The following is a 27,335-nucleotide window of genomic DNA, read 5'->3' as shown; positions in this document are numbered from 1 at the left end:
TACATTCTGCTAGAAGTCAATGACGGAAGTAGCCTCACTCTTGGCTACGTCCATCATTGACTTCTAGCAGAATGTGGTGCCCACAAGTGGCGAGGTAACACGTTAAAGTACAAAGTGTCCAACATGCCCGGCTGTCCAACAGACCCTAATTTACCCTAAACTACTGATTGATAAAAAAATCGTCTGTAATTTCCAGAAAATTGTTCTATTGGATTTATGTAAAAGCTTTTTAAATTAATTTGCATTTTGGTAAATACTACCTTTTGTCAAATAGGCCTATGTACTGTAATCCTTATTGAATACTCTGTATAAATATGTAGACTTCGGACAAATAAAATAAAAATTTATGACAAATATGTTGGGAGAAATAAGAACGGACCTAATACGATTTTAAGTGTATCTAGACCCTTTTAATATTGAAAAACTACCTTAACACTAACAAATATGATGGAATGAAATGGTTTGGATATGTGAACTAATACAGAAATAGACCGTATTAGTAAGAATGTTGATTGTTAATCATAAGGAGAAAAGATCCATTGGCAGACTGTGAATATATAGAACAGATTAAGAAGAAACTGGGATAAAGAGGATAGATATGTGAACTAAAAAATACGAAAACAATTGAGTGAGGTCTAATTTGCAATCGATCCGCTGAAGAGAAAACATAGTAAGAGGACAATGATCCTTTTTGTAAATTTTTTAATTTTATACTCACCAACAAAATGAACAGTTGACAACTCTCAGAAGTAGTATCTTAGAACGCATGACCTGTTTCAGAATTTCCTTGGCAGACTTTTCTTCTTCTTCATCCGACACATCATGAAACTGAAACGAAAACAGATACTAATCAAATGTCTAAATTCTGTCGTAGTTTTATCCAAGCACCTATTTTGTTTTTGGTCATTTTTCACCTTACAGTATTAAACTCCTTTAAACGACGCCAGGCCACAATGACGAAAAGCAAATATTTGTGCACTAATCGTGATTACAGCCTGTGATCATAGATAGCTCCTACAGAAAATCTGATTCGTATATTATCTTTAATTAGTCCACAGACAATTAGAAGTAATAATATAGAACGGATGTAAGTAAGTTCTCATTTTTAAATCGAGCTATAAAGATTGGAATGACCTACCTGCAGCGGTCTTTGAGGGCTGTTCTTCCTTAGGGAGATTCAAGAATAACTTAAAAAGTTGCGTATAAAGTGTAAATTAAAATTAAGGTGACATGTATTTACTTAGTCTGGCGAGTTATTCCCTTGGTTTGAATTGTAAACTATTTAAAAACTAGCTTGTAAGAGGGTCTTAGACTAGAAATGTTTAACTTAAAGAGCATGATGAAAATTGTTCAGATTGTCAGTTAATATAGATAAATACAATATAATATTTGTTACTCAGTCAAATGACAAATCAATGTAAAATAATGGCTTATATTATATGGTCATTAAGTTTTATACACATAAATTACATATTGCAAACGTTTTCGCCCATTCAGGCATCTTCAGGCACAATTATACAATATCTCAATATCAAACTGTATAGTCATTTCATTGGTGGTAGATAAACTGTTTAAAATTAATGATGCACATCATCTCCATAATTAAAATGTAATATTACAGGTCATAAAATTAAAATAATGTTAAAATTAGAAACAATGTAGTGTTATGATTTAAACTTCATAATATATTTTTATATACTGAATAAGAGTTTCACAGAATATTATGAAGTTTAAATCATAACACTACATTGTTTCTAAGTTTAACATTATTTTAATTTTATGACCTGTAATATTATATTTTAATTATGGAGATGTTGTACATCATTAATTTGAAACAGTTTATCTACCACCAATGAAATGACTATACAGTTTGATATTGAGATATTGTATATTGTGCCTGAAGATGCCTGAATGGGCGAAAACGTTTGCAATATGTAATTTATGTGTATAAAACTTAATGACCATATAATATAAGCCATTATTTTACATTGATTTGTCATTTGACTGAGTAACAAATATTATATTGTATTTATCTATAGAAATGTATAGTTTAAATGTAGTTCTGTTTATAAGTATGAATAAGGGTTTAATTTGTTTGTCTTTTTTGAACTGTTGTATCAATGAAGCGTGGTGAGTCAGTGAAGTTATGGTTTTACAGTGCAGTGAATAATTTCGATCAGTGATAATTTATAGCGTCAATGAAATGTGTTCTATAGTGAATGCCAGTACAATGAGTGAGATGAGAGTAAAGTGAAAGATTATTATCAGTACCAATGTGAAACTTACGTAGAACCTATACATATGTAGGTTGTAATGTAAAATTAGGTTAACCTATTAATTAGGTTATTTTATGTATTATTTATTGTAATTATTGTGTATTGTAATTTTATTGGCTTTGTAATTTTATTGTGCTTGTAATTTTATTGTGTATTTGTAATTTTATTGTGTATTGTTTTTATTGTGTGTACAACTGCCTCCGGTTGTTTGCCCACTTGCAGTGTAAATAAATACATTCATATACGAAAATTTAAAGATTCTATATTTTTTATTTCTTCTGAGAACCATTCAGGAAATTAGAATGTTTACTGACAATATACGAAGTACCTAATTAAAATAAAATCTACTGTAATGCTGCAAAAATATATTTCAAGGTTTTCTGTAAAATATGTGTGTTTAAGCATCTGATTTTTTCACATTGTCTGACTATCTAACCGTCTTCCCGTTTGTGCACTGTGATTTCTCCTCAAGTATTGGACGGATTTTGTTCACATTTAGTATTTACAAGTCAATTCGGCAGAGAATTATGCACATGAACTATTAATATTTTTACTAAAATTAATTGGTCTTAGCTAACATTAATGCCAGACAGAATGACTATTTACTCAAAATATATTTATACGATTTCCTAAATTACTAAAAGAAATTAGCGGAACAGATTTCGGTTGCCCTACATAACTTATTCGTAATGTATGGCTGTTTTGGAAAGTAATATTGTGTGAGATAACATCTTGGTATGTATTTATTTACACTGCAAGTGGACAAGCACCCCGTGGCAGTGGTATACACAATATAAACAATACACAATAACACAATGATTACAATTAATAATAAAACATAAACTAACCTAATTTTACAATACAACCTACATACAGTATGTATAGGCCGTACATGTATACGTTTCCATAGTCTTTCACTTTACTCTCATCTCACTTACTGTAGTGGCACTATGACGCATTTCACTGACACTCTGTAACACATTTCACTGACACTATAGAACACATTTCATTGACGCTATAAATTATTACTGATCGGAACTATTCACTGCACTGTAAATACCATAACTTCACTGACTCACCTCGCTTCACTGATACAACAATTCAAATAAGACAAATAATTACACCCTTATGCATACTTATAAACAAAACTACATTTAAGCTAAACATTTCTAGTCTAAGACCCACTTACACCTTTTTTTTTAAATAATTTACAATTCAAACCAAGGGAGTAATTCGTCAGGCTAAATAAATACATGTCACCTTAAAAAATTAAATGTTAAATGTCACCTTAATTTTAATTTGTTCTTTATACACAACTTTTTAAGTTATTCTTGAATCTCCTTAAGGAATATGAATCTCCTTAATGATAAATAACACTTTGGTCACATCATCACACTCCAAATAAAACCAAACGTAAGTCCGTTGATTTTGGAAATCAAAGTGACCGAAGTTTGACTATCCTCAGATACAACGCAGGCAATGGCCATAAAGATCTCAACATGATACGTAGAATAACAATTAGTGGCCACGCTCCTTCGTTTGGTTTGTAATCCAATGAGCTAGGGAACCATTCAAGTATTCGATTTTAAGGAATCGGTTTTCATGTATTTTTTCATAATCGTTCAAGTCCCTAGCGTTAAATTCGCCCAATTCAAATCCCTGCACCGCGTCCGAATAGAAAACCTTCCTAGCATCTTATTTTAAGAAAACTTATCGTTAAAACTTTAAGGTCGGGATGGATCGTGGCCTTAAATACAGCAAGGCAACCAGCCACAGTCCAAGTCGTTTCCAGCACGCTAAGGAGATCTTTGCGCTCCCGTGTGCCACACCACTGACGATGTCTGCCGGAGCAGCAGACGAAACGTATGGTAGCAATAGCGCCAACAGACCACGGCCCTTCAGCCCGGATAACATCGATCCCTATAACGCCGGCCGTGAAAGCCTACATTCCGAAACTAATTATATTACCTTAACTAGTCGTTCTCTTGTGAACAATGTCGCTCGTCCTCTGATCATGCGCACTGGCTCCTTTCTGGGACTTACAAGTATCTGTGCGACAAAACTCTTTTCTAAGACTGTACAGTGTGCAAAATTTTGGTAGTCTATAACTGTACTCTGTATTTTGTATATTATTATTATTTTGACATATGTTTACCCACCCAGACATACTTGTAGAAAGACATATTGAAATTTTGATATTTTTTAAATAAAACGGTTGCTTAGAAAATTATTTCATTACATGAGTTCATAACCATTCACTTTTTAAAACTTTGAACAGATTTTTTTTAGATATTTACAAAATTGTCACAGCTTTGTAAATTAGCATAGTAATTTGTTTTGTTCTTTAATTTAACCAGGTAAGATTATATGTTAAAACAATAATTTAGATGGCCAGAGACAATTTTTTTTTATTTTTTACAAAGCTTAAACAAATTGACCTAAATGTTTTTTGAACTCGTTGCTTCAATTTTAGCTACTCGATACAATGCAATCCAAACTTACAGATTTATGTTCGCACAAGGAGTTCATTTCGAACTTGTTCAGAGTTTCTTCTGATAGTTTAACTCCATTTCGTTTTGCAGCTTTAATAATCGTGTTTCGGGCTTCCTCTATCTTTCCCATAGTCAGGAGCCATCTCACTGATTCTGGAAGTAACCTGTTCAAACACAAATTAAAAATAAGTAGATTTAGTTATGTTATAACATTGTACTCAATGATGCTGATATTGTTTGGAGGACCTTAAAATGTAGCTTACGTCTGAACTTTTAAACAAACTGCCACACAGTAAAAATATCATGACACAGTGTCCAAAAACCATCAGACCTCAATCTAAGAAAACACAGGACATCATATTCATAAAAAATCCACGTACTGTGCTGGATTCAAACCTATGACTCGCTTAAAAGACTGTTATATTAGTCTTAGCTGTTGAGTAAACTATGATGGACTTTGATATCATAATATTTGTTAATGCTGTTGAAACTTTTGTCATTTGTTCTTACAATACAAGAAATACTGCTCCAAAGCATTCATTTAATTTAATAAATTTCAATGTTGGGAAGTTTTATATATCTAAGCATTAATTTGAGTTTACTAATTCATGCTATTATTGAGAGAGAAATTAAAGGTGCAGGAGGGAAAATTGGATGTTCATTGTGTATCCTAGCTTGAAACTGAGGCATAGACCTAAGACAATCTCAGTTAGAAAGAAATAAAATATCCAGTATTCCACTACACACGATCAATGACAGCTTTCATGGATGAAATATCACCCTTCAAAAAATCTTAAATATGTATTTTCTTTCCTCTTTTAAAGGAAGATTGCCTTGAAATGAACAAAGCAATGAAATCGCAAACCATACTCAACTAAACTCTTGCAATATTCCATTCAGCTGAACTAACACACGTTCAAATAAGTAATAGGCAATGACTTCATAATGAAGTTATAACATAACAAAAATAATTGCGTTCACCTTTTTAAATCAATTTTTGTATTATAAATAATATTATTCTATAAGTGTGTTAACGTAATCTATTTTATATGGCATTTCTTGTATGATAATATGCAATAATGAGAAAACACAGATGGTCGCCTGAGAATATTTTTGAGCAATTACATTACTGGTATACTTATTGATTAGATGATTCTAGATCTGCTTGCTACGTATTGTATATTTCTGTATAGCTCAATTGATTGAATTGTTTATGCTTGCAAATTGAAATAATCTGCTTGCTATGCACTATAGCCTATTTTTTTTTAATTGTTAGGAGGGAGGTAGGGAACATCCCACGCACTACGACCTGAGGTCTATTGTACATCCCCTATATGGGATGAGTTGCGTGCCCACCGATTTTCTACGCGCATCGACCTAACCACTTGACCCCCTTAACGACCGGTCCCTACAGCCAACACAGTCCATGTACCACTCCTGCTACGGCAACCCTCCCCCAAGGCTCCCTTAACAGTCCGAGGCTGAAGTTCTCCCCCGAGAAGATCTGCCCCGGGTTCCGTTGCAGAAGCTATCCATCATCGCATGAATATAACCCACGGAGGCCGGTCGAGAGAGCCAGCAGCTTCGGAGGGCCGCCTGTAGAGCGATCTGAAAACCAGAAGAAGTAACGGGATGATGAATGAAAGGATGACAGGGGAGGAAAGGAAGTGGCGAAGATGAGTGGGGTTCCAATCGCCTGATAAAGTTACCTGATTTTCATCCATAGGAGTGAGGGGAAAAAAAAAAAAAACGAAAAAACCTCACAGGCAACTCGTCCCGACCGGGGATCGAACCCGGGACCGCTCAGTTACAACGGTGGACTATTATAGCCTACACTTTTGTATAGTTCAACTGACGAATTATTTAGGTTTGTAAATTGAATTAATCTACTTGCATACTGCATATTTTTTTACAGCTTAACTGACGAATTATTTAGGTTTGTAAATTGAATTAATCTACTTGCATACTGCATATTTTTGTACAGCTTAACTGACGAATTATTTAGGTTTGTAAATTGAATTAATCTACTTGCATACTGCATATTTTTGTACAGCTTAATTGACGAATTATTTAGGTTTGTAAATTGAATTAATCTACTTGCATACTGCATATTTTTTTACAGCTTAACTGACGAATTATTTAGGTTTGTAAATTGAATTAATCTACTTGCATACTGCATATTTTTTTACAGCTTAACTGATGAATTGTTTAGGTTTGTAAATTGAATTAATCTACTTGCATACTGCATATTTTTTTTACAGCTTAACTGATGAATTGTTTAGGTTTGTAAATTGAATTAATCTACTTGCATACTGCATATTTTTTTACAGCTTAACTGATGAATTGTTTAGGTTTGTAAATTGAATTAATCTACTTGCATACTGCATATTTTTTTACAGCTTAACTGATGAATTGTTTAGGTTTGTAAATTGAATTAATCTACTTGCATACTGCATATTTTTTTACAGTTAACTGATGAATTGTTTAGGTTTGTAAATTGAATTAATCTGTTCGTGTATTGTATATTTTTGTACAGTCACCAGCGTAGCTCAGTAGGCAGACTCGCTTGCATGCTGATTCGGAGCTGCGTGGGCTTGGGTTAGATTCCCGTTTTGGTTAATTACTTGATTGAGCTTTTCCCGAGTTTTTCCTCAACCGTAGGGCAAATGTCAGGTAATCCTCTGCCTTACATCATCTCGTAAAAAATGTATAACTTTTGACTTGTTTCACATCTTGAAGCTGCGATGCTAATGTCATATCTATGAGATACAATAAATGAAATGAAATGGAAAAAGGATTAGAATTCTGAGACAGAACGGGAGATCCTTCCAATCCTAGATTGATGACTATTACTATGGTGGCGACGACGACGGTAACCGTAATACTAAATATACAATATTGTAAGAACTTGGACACAGTAGCTCAGTTACTAGCTTGAAACTTCTCACAAACGGGTTGAAGGATTGATTTTTTGCTTGCCCGTGTATCAGGTGTCAGGTGACATACGCAGTGTTTATAGGCAGGATTGCTTCAAGTAATTAAGTTTGTGCTATGATTACTAAAATAATACGAACAAGTCATCAAATCATTTAGTCTCGTAGTTCGAAATAATGTTAAAGTCTTTTGTAAAGACTTAGAATTCTGTATTGTATTTATTAAATTCTCTCTTATACCTATTTTATTTATCACTTTCAGAAATCTTAAATATTTTATTACATTTATTTCAAGTCATATTAAAAGTAATTTAATAACAGTAGAACTTTTATAATTTCTGCTCATATTGAAATTTTTCAGTAGCAACAAGTATAGACTCACCAACTTCTTATTACCGATTGGGAGCCACCGGCGTGGCTCAGTCGGTTAAGACGCTTGCCTGCCGGTCTGAAGTTGCGCTCGGGCGCTGTTCGATCCCCGCTTGGGCTGATTACCTGGTTGGGTTTATCCGAGGTTTTCCTCAACAGTAAGGTGAATATCAGGTAACCTGTGGCGAATCCTCGGCCTCATGTCGCCAAATACCATTTCGCTATCACCAATCTCATCGACGCTAAATAATCTAGTAGTTGATACAGCGTCGTTAAATAACCGACTAAAAAATTACCGATTGAAGATGAGGGCGCTGCTATCGCTACAACAGGAAACATGCAAGAGCTCAGTCGTTCGGACTCCTGCCGTTGGTAATGGGAACTTGGCTGGTCTAGCTAGAATCACCAGGAGTTAATGAAGAAAAGTTCAAATAAATTTATTTTCACAAATTCATAGTGATTCTAACGACTCGTCGCTACTGAAAAATCTTAATATGGACATAAACTGAAGAGTATCAAACGTAGCTTCTTTTTAAACTAATATCCCAATTTTTTTTAAATTAAACTGGAGTCTATCACATAAACCTAAGTCAACATGGCCTCCTTTGAGGAATGAATCCCTCACATTGATAACCCAGCCTGATTTTCGGATGTCGAGAAGTTCTAGTTTCAGGTACAATGATTTTATGTAGTATGAAGAACATACCATAGATAAGAGAAACAGAAGAAAATTGGAATGTAGAAGACTCTGACGACGACCATGCGACGACCCCTAGTATCACCTCTCCGAAGGTGTAGAAGACGGATATTACTGTACCTCCCAGAACTCGGGCCCGGGGTCCAACCAGTTCCATGCCTGTACACAAAAATATTATTATTAAATTGTCAACTCTCATGAAACATACTTGTAACAAATAGGTCTGCATTCTGTTGGTGGTTTCACAAGTACTTCTAAATGTGCATAATTAGACTTATTACAACTTGTACTCAAACAGTATTTAAACTACGAAACAGATCGAATAATGCTTAGTAGTGAAATGATAGACTTAATTAACAATGGAGAAGCCGCACCACAATTTAAAGAAACTGAAAATACAGAGCTAATGACATAATATGCATAACACGGATTATTATATAGGTGTTTTAATTGGTTATTTTACGACGCTTTATCAAATGCTGTGGTTATCTAGCGTCTGAATGAGACGAAGGTGATAATGTCTGCGAAATGAGTCCGGGGTCCAGCGCCGAAAGTTACCCAAGAGGTGAGGGAAAATCATGAAAAAAAAAACTTAATCAAATAATTTGTCCCAACCAGAATTTGAACCTGGGCCCGCTCGTTCCACGGTCAGGTATGCTAACCGTTACTCTACAGCAATGTACCTATATAGGTGTTCAAATGCCTTAACTGGTAGAATTTATTTATCACTGCATAATAAATGACAGACACTCTACAGTAATACCAACGTTTAAAAGAGGACATTCGAAGAATTTATTGATTACATAACACAAATGAATTTCGCCTATAAAATATATTATGTGACCTCTCATGGAACATATTTCTAATCAATACATTCTGTTGACGGTCGTACAAGTAGTTCTAAGTGTGCATGATTAGATTGTTATTAGAACTTGTAATCAAGCAGTATAAACTACGAAATAAATCGAATAATGTTTAGTAGTGAAATGATAGACTTAATTAACAATGGAGAAGCCGCACCACAATTTAAAGAAACTGAAAATACAGAGCTAATGACATAATATGCATAGCACAGATTTTTATATAGGTGTTTTAATTGGTTATTTTATTACGCTTTATCAAGTGTTGTGGTTATGTAGCGTCTGAATGAGACGAAGGTGATAATGTCTGCGAAATGAGTCCGGGGTCCAGCGCCGAAAGTTACCCAAGAGGTGAGGGAAAACCATGAAAAAAACTTAATCAAATAATTTGTCCCAACCAGAATTTGAACCTGGGCCCGCTCGTTCCACGGTCAGGTATGCTAACCGTTACTCTACAGCAGTGTACCTATATAGGTGTTCAAATGCCTTATGCTGGTAGAATGTATTTATCACTGTATAATAAATTACATATAGCTATAATAATACCAACGTTTAAAATAGGACATTCGAAAAATTTGTTGGCTGCATTATACTGAAATGAACTTCATCTATAAGATATATTATGTCAACATTATTATACACAAATTAAATATGATTTCCGAACAAACTGAATTCAAGCGAGGTAAAGTTCACCGAATGCATTGCTAATGTGACGAAGTAGCTATTGTGCAGCAGAATACTGCAACTTGCATCTCGTCTAGAATGAAAGTCGCAGCGCAGTTATACCAGCACACTGAGAGACTTAAAAGAAAAAGAAATACCACACAAGCAGTAGACAAGCCGTAGCATATATTTCATATATCTATTATTAACATTTTTTACTTGTTCCGATAATGCGTCCTACTTTAACGATAGATACTAAAAAATAAACGATATCTCCGTAACGAGTGATTGTGGAATGTTAGTTCTTACGTAAGTCTACTTAAACTAGTCGTTATGGCTGGGTGGTCAGACTTTTCACGTGAAAAACCCATAGTCACAGTTGTGACGGACAAAGTTGCAGTTGGAGTTCTCCTCTGGGTTGTCCCATTTCTCCATTTTATGCATCTACATAATACCCTTCTGCTCTCCATTTCGTCATCATTAAATTGTATTCCCCAAACGCCGACTGGCGAAGCACGGAGGGGGTGGCCTAGAGACGAATAGGGTTACCTGCTCGAAACCTGGGTACGAAGCGAACCTTAGTGTAGTCAGCCGGTGTGGGTTGGGATTGCGCCTAGCTTGAGGTTCAGCACAATAGGTAATAGGTCTTCTAAGGTCGTAGTTTCAGTTCAATTCAGTATTATATCCTTCATTATGCAATGCTGTTCTTGAACGGAATTTTTCCAATGTTGTATAGTAGGCTAACAGATAGATAGTCTTTAGGTTGACCACTAAGACGATGGACGTGGAACTTTCTCACGTAATTCTTGTAAAGATAAGCCGTATTGCTATTAATGGTGATGATGGTGATGATTATGATGATCGTGATAATGGTGGTGGTGGTGGTGGTGATGGCAGTATATAATTATTTTATTGCCTGTAATTATGTTAGCAACTACAGAAGTCCGGTATTCGTTCATGCATGTTATTTCTCGTTTATGGTAGACATGTTTGCGAATGGAATGGTAATTGTTTGCGTTATTTTTGTAGTAGCAACAGAAATATTATAAACAGTAATATGTATAGGTCTAGAAACAAAATTCGAGTCATCTGAATTTTCCAATAATGAAATGAAAGATGAGTGGAACTGAAAAAAATTCTCTCCGGCACCAGTGATTTGAACCCGGGTTTTCACCTCTACGTGCTGACGCTCTATCCACTAAGCCACACCGGATTCCCATCCCGATGTCGGATTGAATCCTCTCAGTTTAAATTCCTTCTCTTGGGTTCCCTCTAGTGGCCTACCCTCATGCACTGCGTCATATATATGTATGCCAATGGCACAATGTCCACACATGTGCAGAGGTGCACTCGTTATGAGTCACTAAGTGATCGGGATCCGACAGAGTAAGCGCCGTCTCAAATCACTAGGTGATTCTTTTTCGCATATAATTTATATTATTATGATGTACCGAAGTACATATGATATTTCCGTGCAGAAATTTTGCGTCATCATATGATCCCGGTGTCGGAGAGAATTTTTCTCAGTTCCAGTCATCTTTCATCATATGATGACGCAGAATTTCTGCACGGAAATATCATATGTAGGCCTACTTCGTTACATCATAATACCGTAATATATAAATTTTCCAGGTTCCAGTTATAACATAGACCCTACTGCTCATGCTCAGTAAGCATGTTATAATAGGTGGTCCATAATTTGTTTCTGGTCTGTACACAATTACAATTATCACAATTCTTAAACGTATTAATAATCCCTGCATTCGTCGATTATACTGGCTATCTGGAAAGCGACGAACGCCATCTGCGGAATTATTATTGTTGATCGGGGTGCGAGAAGAATATCTTGAAGCAGAAGATATAGTATGCTGTCGTCGACACAGAAGTCCTTGCTTGTAATTACTTCTTTCATTTTCGAAGAGGAAAAAATTGCACGGACTTATATCAAGAGAACGTGTTGAGTTCTTATCTTCAAATGCCACCTGCGAAAATAATCTCCTCACCTCGAAGGAAGAATAACAACCATTGTCGTAAAATAATCGTAACGTATGTAATTTCACCACGCGCCTCTAGCAGTCTTTCATGGCACTGACTGGCGTTTCGTCTCATGTGACTTGAATTTTTATAAAGCTTCATTGTTCTTCCCGGGTGAGCTACACTTAGAGCGATAAAAATAAAGGAAAGTTTGACATTCTTACGTAATGAATCACACGCGAATAATAGAACAATAAGAGAAAGGCGAATGGAGACAGTGTTGATTCCAGTACCGAAAAAAAAAAAAAAAATGCCAAGAAATGTTGGGAGTTCAGAACTATCAGTCTAATATCGCACTCGGCGAAGATTCTCCTGCAAATACTGAATCGACGTTTATATTCTAAGACGGAAGAATAGTTGGAAGAAGAGCAGTTTGGCTTTAGAAAGGGAAAAGGTACGAGAGATGCAATTGGACTGCTACGGACAATCGGCGAAAGATATCTAGAGAAGAATAAAGAAGCGTATGTAGTATTCGTGGAACTAGAAAAGGCTTTTGACAGAGTGGATTGGAATAAACTGATGGGGATCCTAAAGAAAATAGGTGTGGATTGGAAAGAGAAAAGGCTGTTCAGTAACCTTTATATGAAACAACGCGTGGAAGTCAGGATAGGAGAAGAAATGTCAGAAGGAAGTGAAATTGGGAAAGATGTACTTCAAGGATATCCTTTCTCAGCTACTCTGTTCAACATCTACTTGGAGGATTTAGTAAAGAACTGTTTTCAGAACATGAAAGGAGTGGTAGTAGGAGGAAGAAGAATAAAGTGCGTAAGATTTTCTGATGACATGGTGTTGTTAGCACAATAGGAAATGATACTGGAGCTAAATGACAGCTAAACCCTCCATAAACTTTTCATCGGACTCTAGAGGGCCGCGGCCCCCTGATTGAGAAAAAAAATATTTGTCGTATTACAATCATATGAATTATAAGTGCATATTTATATATCACATATATTTCACGGAATTTTCTGCATATTTAAATGTAGTCCTATAGTTTAATATTAAAGTTTGTATAGCATACCTGGGTTCTGTTATTAATTTTAAAATAAATCAAGAATTATTATTACTTCTGACAAGGTCGTAATTAATTACTTCTGGTTACATTCTATTCATCATAATATCTTCTTATCACCCGCTGTAAAGAGAAAGTGTCGTGATGGTGCAAAAATATTTGAGAGAGTTTCATGGAAATACACTTTCCTGCTAATGAAGGAGCGGACTATTCATCCATTTATTTCCGTACAGCGATTTATCCTAACTATGGACGGATTTATTTCATATTTCATGTAGGTGAGCCAATTCATTAGACATGATGCACATTAAATACAAATAGGCTCTATTCATAATAAAAATAAATGGGTCTATATTAAAAGTTAAAGTCGGCCTCGGTAGCGTAGTTGGTATAGCGCTGGCTTTCTGTGCTCGAGGTTGCGGGTTCGATCCCGGTCCAGGTCGATGGCATTTAAGTGTGCTTAAATGCGACAGGCTCATGTCAGTAGATTTACTGGCATGTAGAAGAACTCCTGCGAGACAAAATTCCGGTGACGCTGATCTCTAGTTGCGAGCGTCGTTAAATAAACCATAATTTAATTTAATTAAAAGTTAATATAAAATTACGATTTACTCAAAATTAGTTTTAACATAAATTTCTTATTTGATCTCACTTAAAATGAAGTGATAAAACAAAGGGTAACCTACAGACTGTGTATTTCCAAGGACAACAGTTTCGGAGAAATTAATGGCTACCTACACAGAGATATAGAAGTGCTTATCGGGCGACACATGGAGCATCCCTAAGAACTTCAGCCAATTAGTCTTTTTGTGCACTTGGGATGGAATGAATTGAGTGCCGATTGTGCTGCTCGCCTAAGCCGGCTCCACAATCCGCCACACTACACATTCTTCTCTAGCCCTCATTTCTGCATAACATATCTCTGGTAGTAGTCTGCCATACTTCACATTGTAGAACCAGAAGTCGTCTGAAAGTCACTATTAATGACATCTGCTAATCTTTAGACAAATCGCGAGGAACACGCAATGTGACATAGGAGCGATTCGACGTCACATAAACACAAATGACATAGAGACACTGTATATTCCTGTAAATTGTAGTTTCCTGTAACATAATACACTTCAAAATTATGTGTCCATATCTTGTTACAGGCCTAAATATTATAAAATACGAAGAACATCATTCGGTGTAAGTCCCTTTCACACACTCTCAGGTCCTTTTCACTCAGTCACTTAGCTGTAAAGCCATTTAGTATTTCCTTTGCATTTTCAGGCGAACATAATTTTTCGCTTGGTTATTTAATGACACTGTATGAACTAGTAGATTATTTAGCGTTGTTGGAATTGATGATAGCGAAATGAGGCTGAGGATTCGCCATAGATTACCTGATATTCATCCTACACTTTCGCTTCCACGGCAATGATTGTAACATTATGGGCGTGAGTAAATCACGTACTTTAAATATCATTACAAACCACCAACAAATTTTAGTATTTCCAACAATTTTAAATGCTAATTTTTGTAAAGAGAAAAACAATATTATAAGCCAAACAATATGCGAATAGCTAAATGATGAAAATTTGTGGAAAATTTACTACTTAAACCATAGAATTTACAAATGATACAAGTTATGTCTTAGTTAGAGATATAATGCAGAAAATGTACGATTAAAATGTACAAACAGAAAGTATGTGTTATTTTAATTATATATTTTAACGATTACGCAGACCTTCAGTGTGTGACTCAACCCACCGGCCGTGACCGGAGGAGAACATCACAAGGGAAGCTGGGAGTGGGGATGTATTGGAACTGTGTTGAACAGGCTAAAGGCTGACCATTCAGCTACCGCAGGGGTTAATACATGTACAGTGATCCGTTAATGTTTTTATGAAGCTTGTACTGTAGACGTTATCAGCTCAGAAGCTGACGAATAGGGTCGTGGTTTCAAGTAGCTTTGGAGTGAGTAACAATTGATGCATTCCTTTTGCATTCTTCACAGGGCCGGTGAGATCAGTCCAGTATAAAAAGTACTGCCGCTACTATGAGAAGAATATTATTTTAACATACTCTGACGACTGCTTGCATTACAGTTTTCAAAATAAAATTGGAATTGTGCGGCAACAATTCGATGTGAAAATTTCAGTTATTACGTAGTCATGCACTGGCACAACTGACTGGAAACATTTAATGACGGAAAGTATGGCTTAATATAAATAAACTTGCCAATAATCAGTGATATTGAATAATAAACCCATTCATTCTGACTGTAGTAGCTATGTACCTAGAATAAATCCAGCGGTATACATCCCAGAACCAAGTGCCGGGTCAAGAAACTCGAAAACCAAAAACGATTCGTAGCTCCAAGCAAAGGAGGGGGCCACCCCCATGACCCCAGCAGCTATACAGGTTACCACCAGGGCAGTTCTACGTCCAAATCTGGAAGGCAGAAGAAGGAAACAATCAATGGAGTAATCTGGCACATTGGGAAACATAAAATTTTTGTGACTTCAAGTCATAATGCAAGTAAATTTTAGATATAAGGGTTTTCAGACTTGTGAGGAATGAAAAATGTATTATCTCTGCTCGAATAAACCTTAAATACTCGTAGAAAATGCACTGCTTCATTGATTGGTTGAGTAATTGACCAAAATCCAAATACTCGTAGCAGAATGAGTTGGTACTTTCACTGTAATATTAATACAATTTCAAAAACTGAAACACGTTAGGATAGACGATAAAATTCATAATTTATTTAAATGTAATTATTGGCATTAAACATATTTTGCAACCGGCGTAGCTCAGGCGGTAGAGCGTTTGCCTGTTAATTCGGGGGTTGCGCTCGGGCGTGGGCTCGATTCCCAATGAGTACTTGGTTGGGTTTCTTCCGAAGTTTCCCCCAACCATAAGGCGAATGTCAGGTAATCTGTGTTGAATCCTCGGCTTCATCTCGCCAAATACATCTCGCTATCACCAATTCTATCGACGCTAAATAATCCAGTAGTTGATACAGCGTCGTTAAATAATCAAGTAAAAACAAGTATTTCATGAAAAATTCGAAAAAATATATACAGAAAATCCACAACATACGAGATTAAAACAATCCTCGTAGCTTATTTGGCTGAGCGCCTGCTTGTGACCAACAAGGACCCGAGTTCAACTCTCTGCGATAGTAGAGTTGTATTAGTGATGCACAAAGCAAAGGTTGTGAGGATTTTTCTTGGGATTCTTCCGTTTTTCTGCCCTCATTTCACCAACGCTATCTACAGTTCCCTCTTAATTATTATCTCTGGCTAAAAGATTATGGCAGCATTGGTGTTTGCGTGACGCCAAATCGATCCCTCGCCATGTTGGGTGATCCTCGCCGTTTGTCTCAAGACTAGTTTATGACAATGGTGGTGTGTTCTATGACTCATAACTTTACATAAGAGACGCCGGAATCCAAAAGGTTCCTTCCTTCTCCTGACGAGGACATGGCGACTCATAAATCTATGAGTACCTCCAGAGGTTTGGTATACGTATTCGATGGCTGAAAAGGAATGTATAGTGTGGCGAATAGTGGAGCCGTCTTATCCGAGCAGTATACTCGATACGCAACTCATTTCATCACGGGTGCACGACACGTTTATTTGGGATAAGTGCTTAAGAATAGGCCTACGCCTAGTTCTTTAAAACGGAATTACATTTCGAAAGTGCGTTGTAATTCGAGTTAGTCGTAAGTCGGGAAGTGTAGGTCTAGAGCAGCAATCAGTAGAACACTGCACTCTCGGGCTAGGGTCTCTTACTCGCGGGCAAGACACTGTCCTAGCGTGCATTCGTGGCTGCTGGTGGGAATACTGTTTCCCTATCTCTTGTGCACGACGAAGCATATTTCCTTAACCTCCATGCACTCCATCCATTTCAGCGAGTGCTGACGACCATTGATCTAGAGCATAGAGTAGGCCTATAGAGTACAGTATGCTGGGAATCATATATACTGTACAAAATATTAAGTCAAATTCAAATAATTGTTACTTAAAATGTCCTATAACATATTAATAACTTGTGAAGGCTCTATGTAGCCATCGTTGTAAGTCTGACGGTAGTAAGTTAAGGCTTGTATGTATATTTTTTAGTTTTTACGTAGGGGTTTGGAGGAAATAGACATGGGATTTATAATCGAGAGAGGCTGCGGGAATAAGCAACATGGATGGTGGAAAGCCAAGAAAAGTCTGAAGGATATAGGCAAATAACACAAGGAGAATGTAAGAATGTAGGAATAAAGTTGCTCTAAGATCCAATCGATGGTCAAAACAAATTGGGGAACAGAGTTATATCTCTATGGAGGAAGCAAAGAGGGCAGGCTGGGCTTAGCCTGGTTTCCTCTAGGAACATGGAGGGCATTTAAAATTGTCAACGAAGAAGGGACGAAAATATATCCTCTTTGCGGTAGGGATGATGAGACATCGCATCATATTTTGTCGGAGTGTGAAGCCGCAGAAACTCTGAGGAAACGATACCTGCGAGAAAGCATGCCCCAACGAAACAAGAAGGTAGCGGAAGAAAGGAGCGAGACTAATCTTTAATTTGTAAATTTCGAACCAATTATAAGACCAACGTTTTAAATGCACATTGATAATATTGATGTTGTTGATTATGACAAATGTATTAGTATTCTGGTTAAATATATTCAGTTGTTTTCGGTGGTCTAACTGTTACCACGGTTACTGTTGTATCCTAAATAATAATAATAATAATAATAATAATAATAATAATAATAATAATAATAATAATAATAATAATAATGAAAATGATGATAATATTAATAGTTTTATATAACCTGGCATAGTTGTCACAGGGCCTTCTCTAACACTCAACCAGGACTAAAACTATGATGCAAAGGACATTACAAATATACCAAATATAGTAGGCTACACCAAAAATTGAAAAAGATAATCATAATACAATGTCAACAATAAGTCAATAGAAATGAGACATATGTAACATATAGAAATTTAGAAAAAACAATAAAATGCTAACAATGAAAATGAATTAGACATATACAATGTATAGAAATATGAAGAAATAAAAAAAATAGAATAAAAATAAAAATATAGTGAAGAACAGAGCATACAATAAACACAATTTTAGGTACACATACAAAAAGGAAAGTTATGATAATACGTAGCACGAGTTCTCACATGATGGACATAACATGATAGACGTTATAGGGAAAAATATTTCAACAGAAAACAAATAAAATAAATATCACTAGAATATCTAAATGTAGAGAATATATGGAAACATATAACAATTGTCATAATATTAAGTTAGCCTGGCAACTCGTCATAAGATAATTTATAACTTAGATTAAAAAAATTTCAAGGTACGGCAGTCCTTCACTTCCGGCGGCAGAGAGTTCCAGTGACGAGAAGTAGTAATAGTGAAGGATGAGGAATACGGAGATGATGCGTGGATTCAAACGCAGCAAGAACGATGAATTCTTAGCGATTTACATTAAACTTAGCACACTTTCTTTCGGGATACACTTGAGAAAAACCTTATAAAAGAACCCACTCGATATAATCAGTAAAGTAAAGGTCACATATTTCATGTTGAAATTGTAGACATCTATGCAGGATAACGTGTCGTGAGGTCACAGAAGCCTCTAAAGAACAAATAAAAATAGAAACTGTAAGGTCAGTCATGAGAAACTTATATATTACAGTGTATCTTTGGCTCAATAGAGAGCAGAGCCTCCAAATAAACAAAGTTCTATGGTGTCCTCAGTAAGACCACTAGCTCTAAAGATCGTTGCTGGAAATTATAAACTATAAGATCAGTCATAAGAAATTTATATACTACAGTCTATCTGGGGCTCAATAGAGAGCAGATTTTCCAAATAAACAAAGTTCTATGGTGGCCTCAGTAAGACCACCAGCTCTAAAGATCGTTGCTGAAAAATAGAAGCTATAAGGCCAGTCATAAGAACCTTATATACTATAGCGTATCTGGGATTCAATAGAGAGCAGATCCTCCAAACAAACCAAGTTCTATGGTGGCCTCAGTAAGACCACTAAGTCTAAATATCGTGTCTGAAAAATAGAAATTATAAGGCCAGTCATAGGAATCTTATATACTACAGCGTATCTGGGATTCAATACAGAGCAGATCCTCCAAACAAAACAAGTTCTATGGTGGCCTCAGTAAGATCACTAAGTCTAAAGATCGTTGCTGGAAAAAAGAATCTATAAGGTCAGTCATAAGAAACTTACATACTATTGTATGTCTGAGATTCGATATAGACCAGTTCTATGGTGACTTTAGTAAGATCACTAAGTCTAAAAACCGTTGATATAAAATATAAACTATAAGATCAGTCATATGAAAACTTATATACTATTGTGTATCTAAGGCTCGACAGAGAGAAGATCCTCAGTAAGACCACTATCTCTAAACATCGTTGCTGTAGAATAAAAACTATAAGATCAGTCATAAGAAACTTATCCTATTACAGTGTGTCTGGGGCTCGAGAGAGAGCAGGTCTTTGGTGACTTCAGTAAGCTCATTAGGTCTAAAGATCGTTGATGTATAATAGAAACTGTAAGATCAGTCATTAGAAACTTACATACCATTGTGTATCTGGTGCTCAATAGAGAGTAGATCCTCCAAATAAACAAAGTTCTATGGTGACCTCAATAAGATCACTAGTTCTAAAGATATTTGCTGGAAAATAGAAACCATAAGATCAGTCATAAGAAACTTACATACTACAGTGTATCTTGGGCTCAATAGAGAGCAGATCATCCAAACAAACCAAGTTCTATGGTGGCCTCAGTAAGACCATTAAGTCTAAAGAAACTATAAGGTCAGTCATAAGAAACTTACATAATACAGTGGGTCGATGAAAAGCAGTTCTATGGTGACTTCAGTAAGATCACTAGGTCTAAAGATCGTTGATATAAAATAGAAACTATGAAATCAGTCATAAGAAACTTATATACTATTGTGTACCTGAAGCTCGACAGAGAGCAGATCCTCCAAACAGAGTTCCATTATAGCCTCAGTAAAACCTTTAGATTTTTAAGTTACGGTTTATTTAACAACGCTCGCAACTGCAGAGTTATATCAGCGTCGCCGGTGTGCTGGAATTTTGTCTCGCAGGAGTTCTTTTACATGCCAGTAAATCTACTGACATGAGTCTGTCGCATTTAATCACACTTAAATGCCATCGACCTGGGCTGGTATCGAACCCGCAACCTTGAGCACGGAAGGCCAGCGGTATATCGACTACGCTACCCAGGCCGACAAGACCACTGGGTATAAAGATCGTTGATGTAAAATAGAAACTGTAAGGTCAGTCATAAGAAACTTACGTACATATTACAATGTGTCTGGGGCTCGATAGAGAGCAATTCTATGGTGACTTCAGTAAGGTCACTAGGTCTTAAGATCGTTGATGTAAAATAGAAACTATAAGATCAGTTATAAGAAACTTATATACTATTGTGTATTTGGGGCACGACAGACATAGAGTTCTATGGTAGCCTCAGTAAGACCACTAGATCTAAAGATCGTTGCTGTAAAATAGAAACTATTAGATTAGTCATAAGAAACTTATATACTACAGTGTATCTGGGGCTCAATAGAGAGGAGATCCTCCAAATAAACAAAGTTCTGTGGTGACCTTAGTAAGACCACTAAGGCCCGATTGTATAAACCATTTAATCTTAGATCAGAGGTTAAATTGATCCTTGTTTCAGCTGAACTTGGAATTTTGTGTTGTATAAAGTCTAATCTGAGATTAATTTGTCTCAAACTAAAGTCAACTTTGACTGAAGAAATTTCTCCGATTAAGTTAGATGATACAAGTTCAGTTATTTCTTTTCTGTTTGTAATATACGAGTGACAGATTGTGCGAATAAAATATCCATTATTATTAATATTAATAGATATGTTAGGTACATTTGTATGTATTTCTTTCAATTTCTTGCCTTAATACACAACATTCTTATATTTTATAAGGCTCTATCGTGTTCAGCAGTATCAAATAACATAACCTATAATTATATTAAGTTTATAACAACCATTAATTATTAATGGATATAAATGTTCAATTAACTGTATTACTAAACGAAAATCGTCGTTTTATAAAGCTTTATTATGTTTAGCAGTATCAAACACCATAACATGATAACACCTTGGAGAACAGTCAACCTTCTTCTTATTGTCCGCCATTATTTACATTGCACAAAAAAAACCAGTGTCTCCAACAGAGTGTAATACGGAAAGTCGCCAAAAAGCAGTTGTAAAGTCGCTACTTTTCTCATTATCAACAAAGAAAGATTAAATTTTGTCACTATGGGGTGCTAAAAAGGTCACTAAATCCCTATTTAAGCAATATAAAAGTTAAAAGAAATTGTTGTTGAAAAAGAGTTAAAGTCGCTAGATTGGCAACACTGAACAAACCTGTATAACATGGTCCGCGCATCACGTATTTCACCTGTTTATGCGATGTTGCCAAATCCTTTTCACGTGAACTTAGATTGCATTTGAACCAAGGTAATTTGATCGCAGAAAAGTTTTATACAATAGAAGAAGTGTCTGAACTCGGTTCACTTTTCAATCTTCGATCAAAGTTGATCTTTAGTCAGGGAGTTTTATACAATTGGGCCTAAGTGTGAACATGGTTGCTGGGATAAAACCTAGTACAACACGCAGTATGCACATAACTATTTTATTTATTGCATTTTTAGTTCATTCCTATAGTTCTTGACGAATAAAGAAAGAACAATTTTCCAATGTGTAAGACGAGCACCAAGACGTCATCCTAGTTTCACAATACAAGAACTATTACGACAAGAATTTATCCAATGTCACTCTTACTAGTTTTGTTATTGGGTCCGAATTGCGTGGTTTAAACTGTGGCAGAAGGCTATAGAATTTAACTTGGAACAAAAATCGTTAGACTAGCTTCTTTCGAAATGACAGTAAAGCTTAAAGACCCAAATCGCAAATTACTAGACGTGTAACAATTCTGTCCCTGAGTTAAAAGGGTTCCGGGAATAATAATCGACTGCCTTATTCTTGTCTATTTTCTTCTTCGCGCTGTAAGATATCTCTTCAAGGCGTCAGACTTTGATATCACAGCAGCCTCTGATGCAGTTCACTGGCTTCCGTACATAAAAACTTGCTGCTCACCCCAAAAGTAGATCTAAATCTGTTTGACTCTCGTGTTGTACTTATGCTGTACTGATATCGTGTGAAACAAACATGTGAGGAAGCATTAGGAGATACATTTTCAAGACAGGAACTTATCGACATGTAACTCACTGTCAGGGCTAGGTTAGCAACAGCTGAACTATTGATCCTAGTAACTAACTGTACCTTGCTCATGTTCCCTGTATCTGCTGATCATCAATTCGATTACATCATAAGAGGGTTGCATGACACGTGCAATCGAATGATCGACTTGCATTAATTATTTCAGATAATTGTTATCTCTGAAGTGTGTGTCTAATCTAATAAAATATTTTTCTGTCTCTAATTCTCAGCCGATTAATGTCGATTAAAAGATAGGATGGAGAGATAAGTTGTGTGTAAGATTTATGGATGAATGATTTCACTTAGTTAATATCTAGCAATTCATATGCAGACTAAAACTCGTACAGATATCTACAACGAGAGCAAGACAAACAATATGCGGCGCAATAGATGAGATCGGCGCGGACGTACAATTGAATTTTGTTAGAGATACATATATTTCAAAATAACGCATAATGCTACATCTAACTAAACATAAATTTTATTAACAATATCATATTACACACAGATGAATTGGAACAATATGCTGATAGAGATTTTTCAAGCAATAGTAATGTATGGTAGGTGTCTGAATTCATATTTCGTATCTGAAATTATTACATAACATCATATGGTCTTGGTGAGTCAATAAAGTCACTGCATTTTTTCTGCAAAACAGAATTAAATGATATTGCTTTACAGTTGATATTACTACTTATGGCTTTTAAGGAACCTGGAGGTTCATTGCCGTCCTCACATAAACCCGCCATCAGTCCCTATCCTAAGCAAGATTAATCCAGTCTCTACAATATATCCCACCTCCCTCAAATCCATTTTAATATTATCCTCCTATCTACGTCTCGGTCTCCCCAAAGATCTTATTCCCTTCGGCTTCCCAACTAACACTCTATATGCATTTCTGGATTCACCCATACGTGCTACATGCCCTGCCCATCTCAAACGTCTGGATTTAATGTTCCTTATCATGTCAGGTGAAGAATATAATGCGTGTAGTTCTGCGTTGTGTAACTTTATCCATTCTCTTCTAACTTCACCCCTCTTAGCTCCAAATGTTTTCCTAAGTACCTTATTCTCGAATACCCTTAACCTCTGTTTCTCTGTCCAAGTGAGAGTCCAAATTTCACAACCATACAGAAGAACCGGTAATATAACTTTTTATAAATTCTAATTTCAGCTTTATCGAGAGCATGCTGGATGATAAAAGCTTCTCAACCGAATAATAACACGCATTTCCCATATTTATTCTATGTTTAATTTCCTCTCAAGTGCCATTTAAATTTGTAACTGTTGCTCCAAGGTACTTCAATTTTTCTACCTTTTTAAATTTCCAGTTTTCATATTTCCATTTCGTACTATGTTCTGGTCAGGAGACATAACCATATACTTTATTTTTTCGGGGTTTACTTCCAAACCTATCTCCTTACTTGCTTCAAGCAAAATTTCCGTGTTTTCCCTAATCGTCTGTGGATTTTCTCCTAACACATTCACGTCATCCGCATAAACAAGCAGCTGATGTAATCCATTCAATTGGTAAGTGCTACGGTTTAGTATTCCTATATTAGTAAATCTGGACTTTTTATTTTTAAATTTGTAACCTTAACTTCAAAAGAATTTTTATTAAACAATAGAAGAATCCAAAGTCAATTAAAGCTAATTACGCCTATTAGAGTAAACAAATTGAAATCTCAGGCTCAGATACTAGCTGCAATGTATGTTAGTGATGTTCCAAAGCGAGTTACTATTAAGAAGAAATAGGCTAACTGAGACATGTACTAGTAGAACAGTACATTTTAAAGTCAAGCTGAAGGAAGGAAATTCTTGAAACAGTATCTACTCTTTATGACGCTCAGGACTACGAATCCTATATTGACTACGATATTAATAGGCTTAGTTTCCACGAATAAAACTGCTTCGACGTCACCATAAGAATAAATATTTGTATTCTACAACATTCAAACGAGTTGAATACTTAAACGTTGTCTGTCTTGTGTTTTACTATTTCTCGAAACAATCCGCATTTATACAAAACCAAATTACGACGTGTGAACAAATCTTGGAGGAAATTTTCAGGAGCATCCGATGTAGTTCAGAAGTTAGGCGCGTTTTCTGCTGATCTAGAGCTGTGCTCTTGCGTGGGTTCGATACCTGCTTAGGCCGATTACCGCGTTGAGTTTCTTTTAACGAGTTTTTCCCCAGCTGTAAATCGAATGCCATGCGAATCCTTGACCTCATCTCGCCAAATATCATCTCGCTATCACCAATTCCATTGACACTAAATAACTTAGCAGTTGATATAGTCGACAATAAATTCGTTAAATAACCAACCAAAAAAATGAAAGCTTCAGAATTCACACCTCCTCTTTCTTTTAAGCGATTACTTAACGACACCGTAATAACTTCTCAGTTACCTAGCATGAATTAGTGAATAGAAACGACATTGTCTCTGTACGTAAGAAAATAATCAGGAAGAAACTTATCCAAGTAATCAGCAAAGCAGGATTCGAATTCACACTCAAGTAATTCTAGGATCATGAATAACAACATACTTTAGAATACGACCAATATGTTACTTAACAGAGCGTTCGCTTACATAATGAAATCGACCGGACGACGCGCTATCAGTACGAAGGCCATACAACACGTAGCAAACCGTCTGCAGTCCAGTTCAGTCCCTCTGTAGGAATGGTTGTGTTGACATTAGATCGCGTGTTATTCTTCTCAATGTATTACTGAAGTGTTCAGATTTAGATTTAGGAGTGGTCTTTTGCTGCTGTTCTATGTGGAACGGGAACATTAGAAAATTTTCTTGCAAATCGTCTTTTTATCTTTCTGCAATCACTCTTTTTCAGATATGTCTCTACCATGAAAATCCTTTGCTCTAATGTAAATTTTTGTGTTGTCATGTGAGTAAGCTAATCTAAACACTTCACTAACACAATCAGAAGAATAACACACAACCTAATGTCAACACAATCACTCCTAAATCTAAACACTTTACTACACAATCAGGAGAATAACACGCAATCTAACGTCAAAACAACCACTCATAAATCTAAACACTTCGCTGACACAATCAGAAGAATAACACACAACCTAATGTCAACACAACCACTCCTAAATCTAAACACTTCACTACACAATCAGGAGAATAACACGCAATCTAACGTCAAAACAACCACTCATAAATCTAAACACTTCACTAACGCACTCACAAGAATAACACGCAATCTAACGTCAACAGAACCACTCCTACATCTAAACACTTTACTAACACATCAGAAGAATAACAAGCAACATATGGACTGCCGAGCATGCGAGAGACGGTTTGAAGCGTGTTGCCGGTCACATGCCGCCCGGTCGACCTGCATTATGTAAGCGAACGCTCTGTAGTAATTACGCCCGGGATATCATGCTGGTGGTCATTTACACTTTCTATCTTCTGAAATAATATTAATGATGGAAATTAGAATAAATATCGATATCTTCTTTGCCAAATTATGGTTAACATGATTAAAATGCAAAGTGTTTTCTTTAAAAATTGTTCATGCCTGCAAATAAACTACTTTATAATAGTAATCACTATAATGTTCTTATTTTATATGTATCACACTTAGATATCATATTCCATATTTGATTAGTCGTTCATATGCATAAAGTTGAGCAGATATCAGTTTCAACTTCTCGATCTCATTCCCAGACGTATAAGATTCCCGCTTTCTTTTGGCTGGAATTAGTATTGGTTATTTAATTAATACCTGAGGGTTTAATTTACGAAGAAGGCTGGTCGAGCTCCTTCTGCACTGCATCCTTAAGGACTAGTGTGTTTACATTGGGAGGATGGTGTGAAATTATCTAGGGGTACATGTGTAGCCCTCGAGTTATAGAGTGAGTGAGTCACTCTCCTAACAGTCACCATATTAGAGTATCAATCCTGGTTGAAGAATCGGGTCTCGCCTTTGAAATTCTCGACGTCCTTCATTAATATATGGTCGCCAGCTTCACAGAGGGAAGGTGTTATATCTGACTGACTATGTCCATCTGATATCACTGAGACATCACTATGTGCCAGATGCAAGATGATTTAGGAGGAATAATACATACTTTAGGGAGTAATAGTATGGACTATTCTAAGTAAAAAAGTTCTTATAAACATGTGTTCAATTTTCAATGGACGTGGAGATACACTTGTTTGAGTGTTATGCATAACATAAGCATCACAAATGATATGAATGAACAATAATATTGACAACCTACAAAGTAATAGTACGTGTCGTTTTTCTGAGAACATCTGAGGGCAGCATTATTCCTAATGAGTGTAGAAAGACTCCTGTTTTTTGTTTCCTTGGCTACAAATATGGGTATGTTCTTCCGTCATGACGGAGCCTCAGTACATTACAGCAGTCAGGTGATACAATATCTAAATCTCACATTCTCCGGATGACACATCTACTCGGTGATTACGTGCATTGACCATCAAGATCCCCAGACTTTATTCCTGTCGTTTTTTGTCTGTGGAAGTAGGTGAAAGACGAAGTGTATATATACAAAATAAACACAAGGGAATAATTGGTCGGTCGCATTATGAATAGTGCTTCCCTCGTAAAAGAACAAAATGACCTCAGAACAGAAACACTTACTGTTGTTTACAGAGCAGAAAAGCGCATTGAACTGTTGAAATATATTGATACCGTGTAAATAAGCG

General features: G+C 36.0%; 1 protein-coding gene across 7 annotated transcripts in view; it reads right to left on the bottom strand.

The window, feature by feature from the left end:
• The window catches only part of LOC138700201 (organic cation transporter protein-like), a 117,934-nt gene that overhangs the window by 11,982 nt on the left and 78,617 nt on the right, over positions 1 to 27,335 (bottom strand). For 6 of the 7 annotated variants that reach the window (XM_069826642.1, XM_069826668.1, XM_069826652.1 and 3 more), the window contains exons 5-7: positions 8,777 to 8,926; positions 4,779 to 4,932; positions 719 to 828 (exon numbers count right to left, since the gene is read on the bottom strand). In XM_069826642.1, coding sequence (XP_069682743.1) covers positions 719 to 828; positions 4,779 to 4,932; positions 8,777 to 8,926 — 414 coding nt within the window. The remainder of the gene's footprint in view (positions 1 to 718; positions 829 to 4,778; positions 4,933 to 8,776; positions 8,927 to 27,335) is intronic. The other variant, XM_069826684.1, reaches the window with a different exon arrangement.

The sequence above is a fragment of the Periplaneta americana genome, chromosome 1 (genome assembly GCF_040183065.1).
Source record: "Periplaneta americana isolate PAMFEO1 chromosome 1, P.americana_PAMFEO1_priV1, whole genome shotgun sequence".
NCBI classification, from domain to species: domain Eukaryota; kingdom Metazoa; phylum Arthropoda; class Insecta; order Blattodea; family Blattidae; genus Periplaneta; species Periplaneta americana.
Note: the sequence above shows the minus strand (reverse complement) of the source record. Positions and strands in the feature narration are given on the sequence as shown.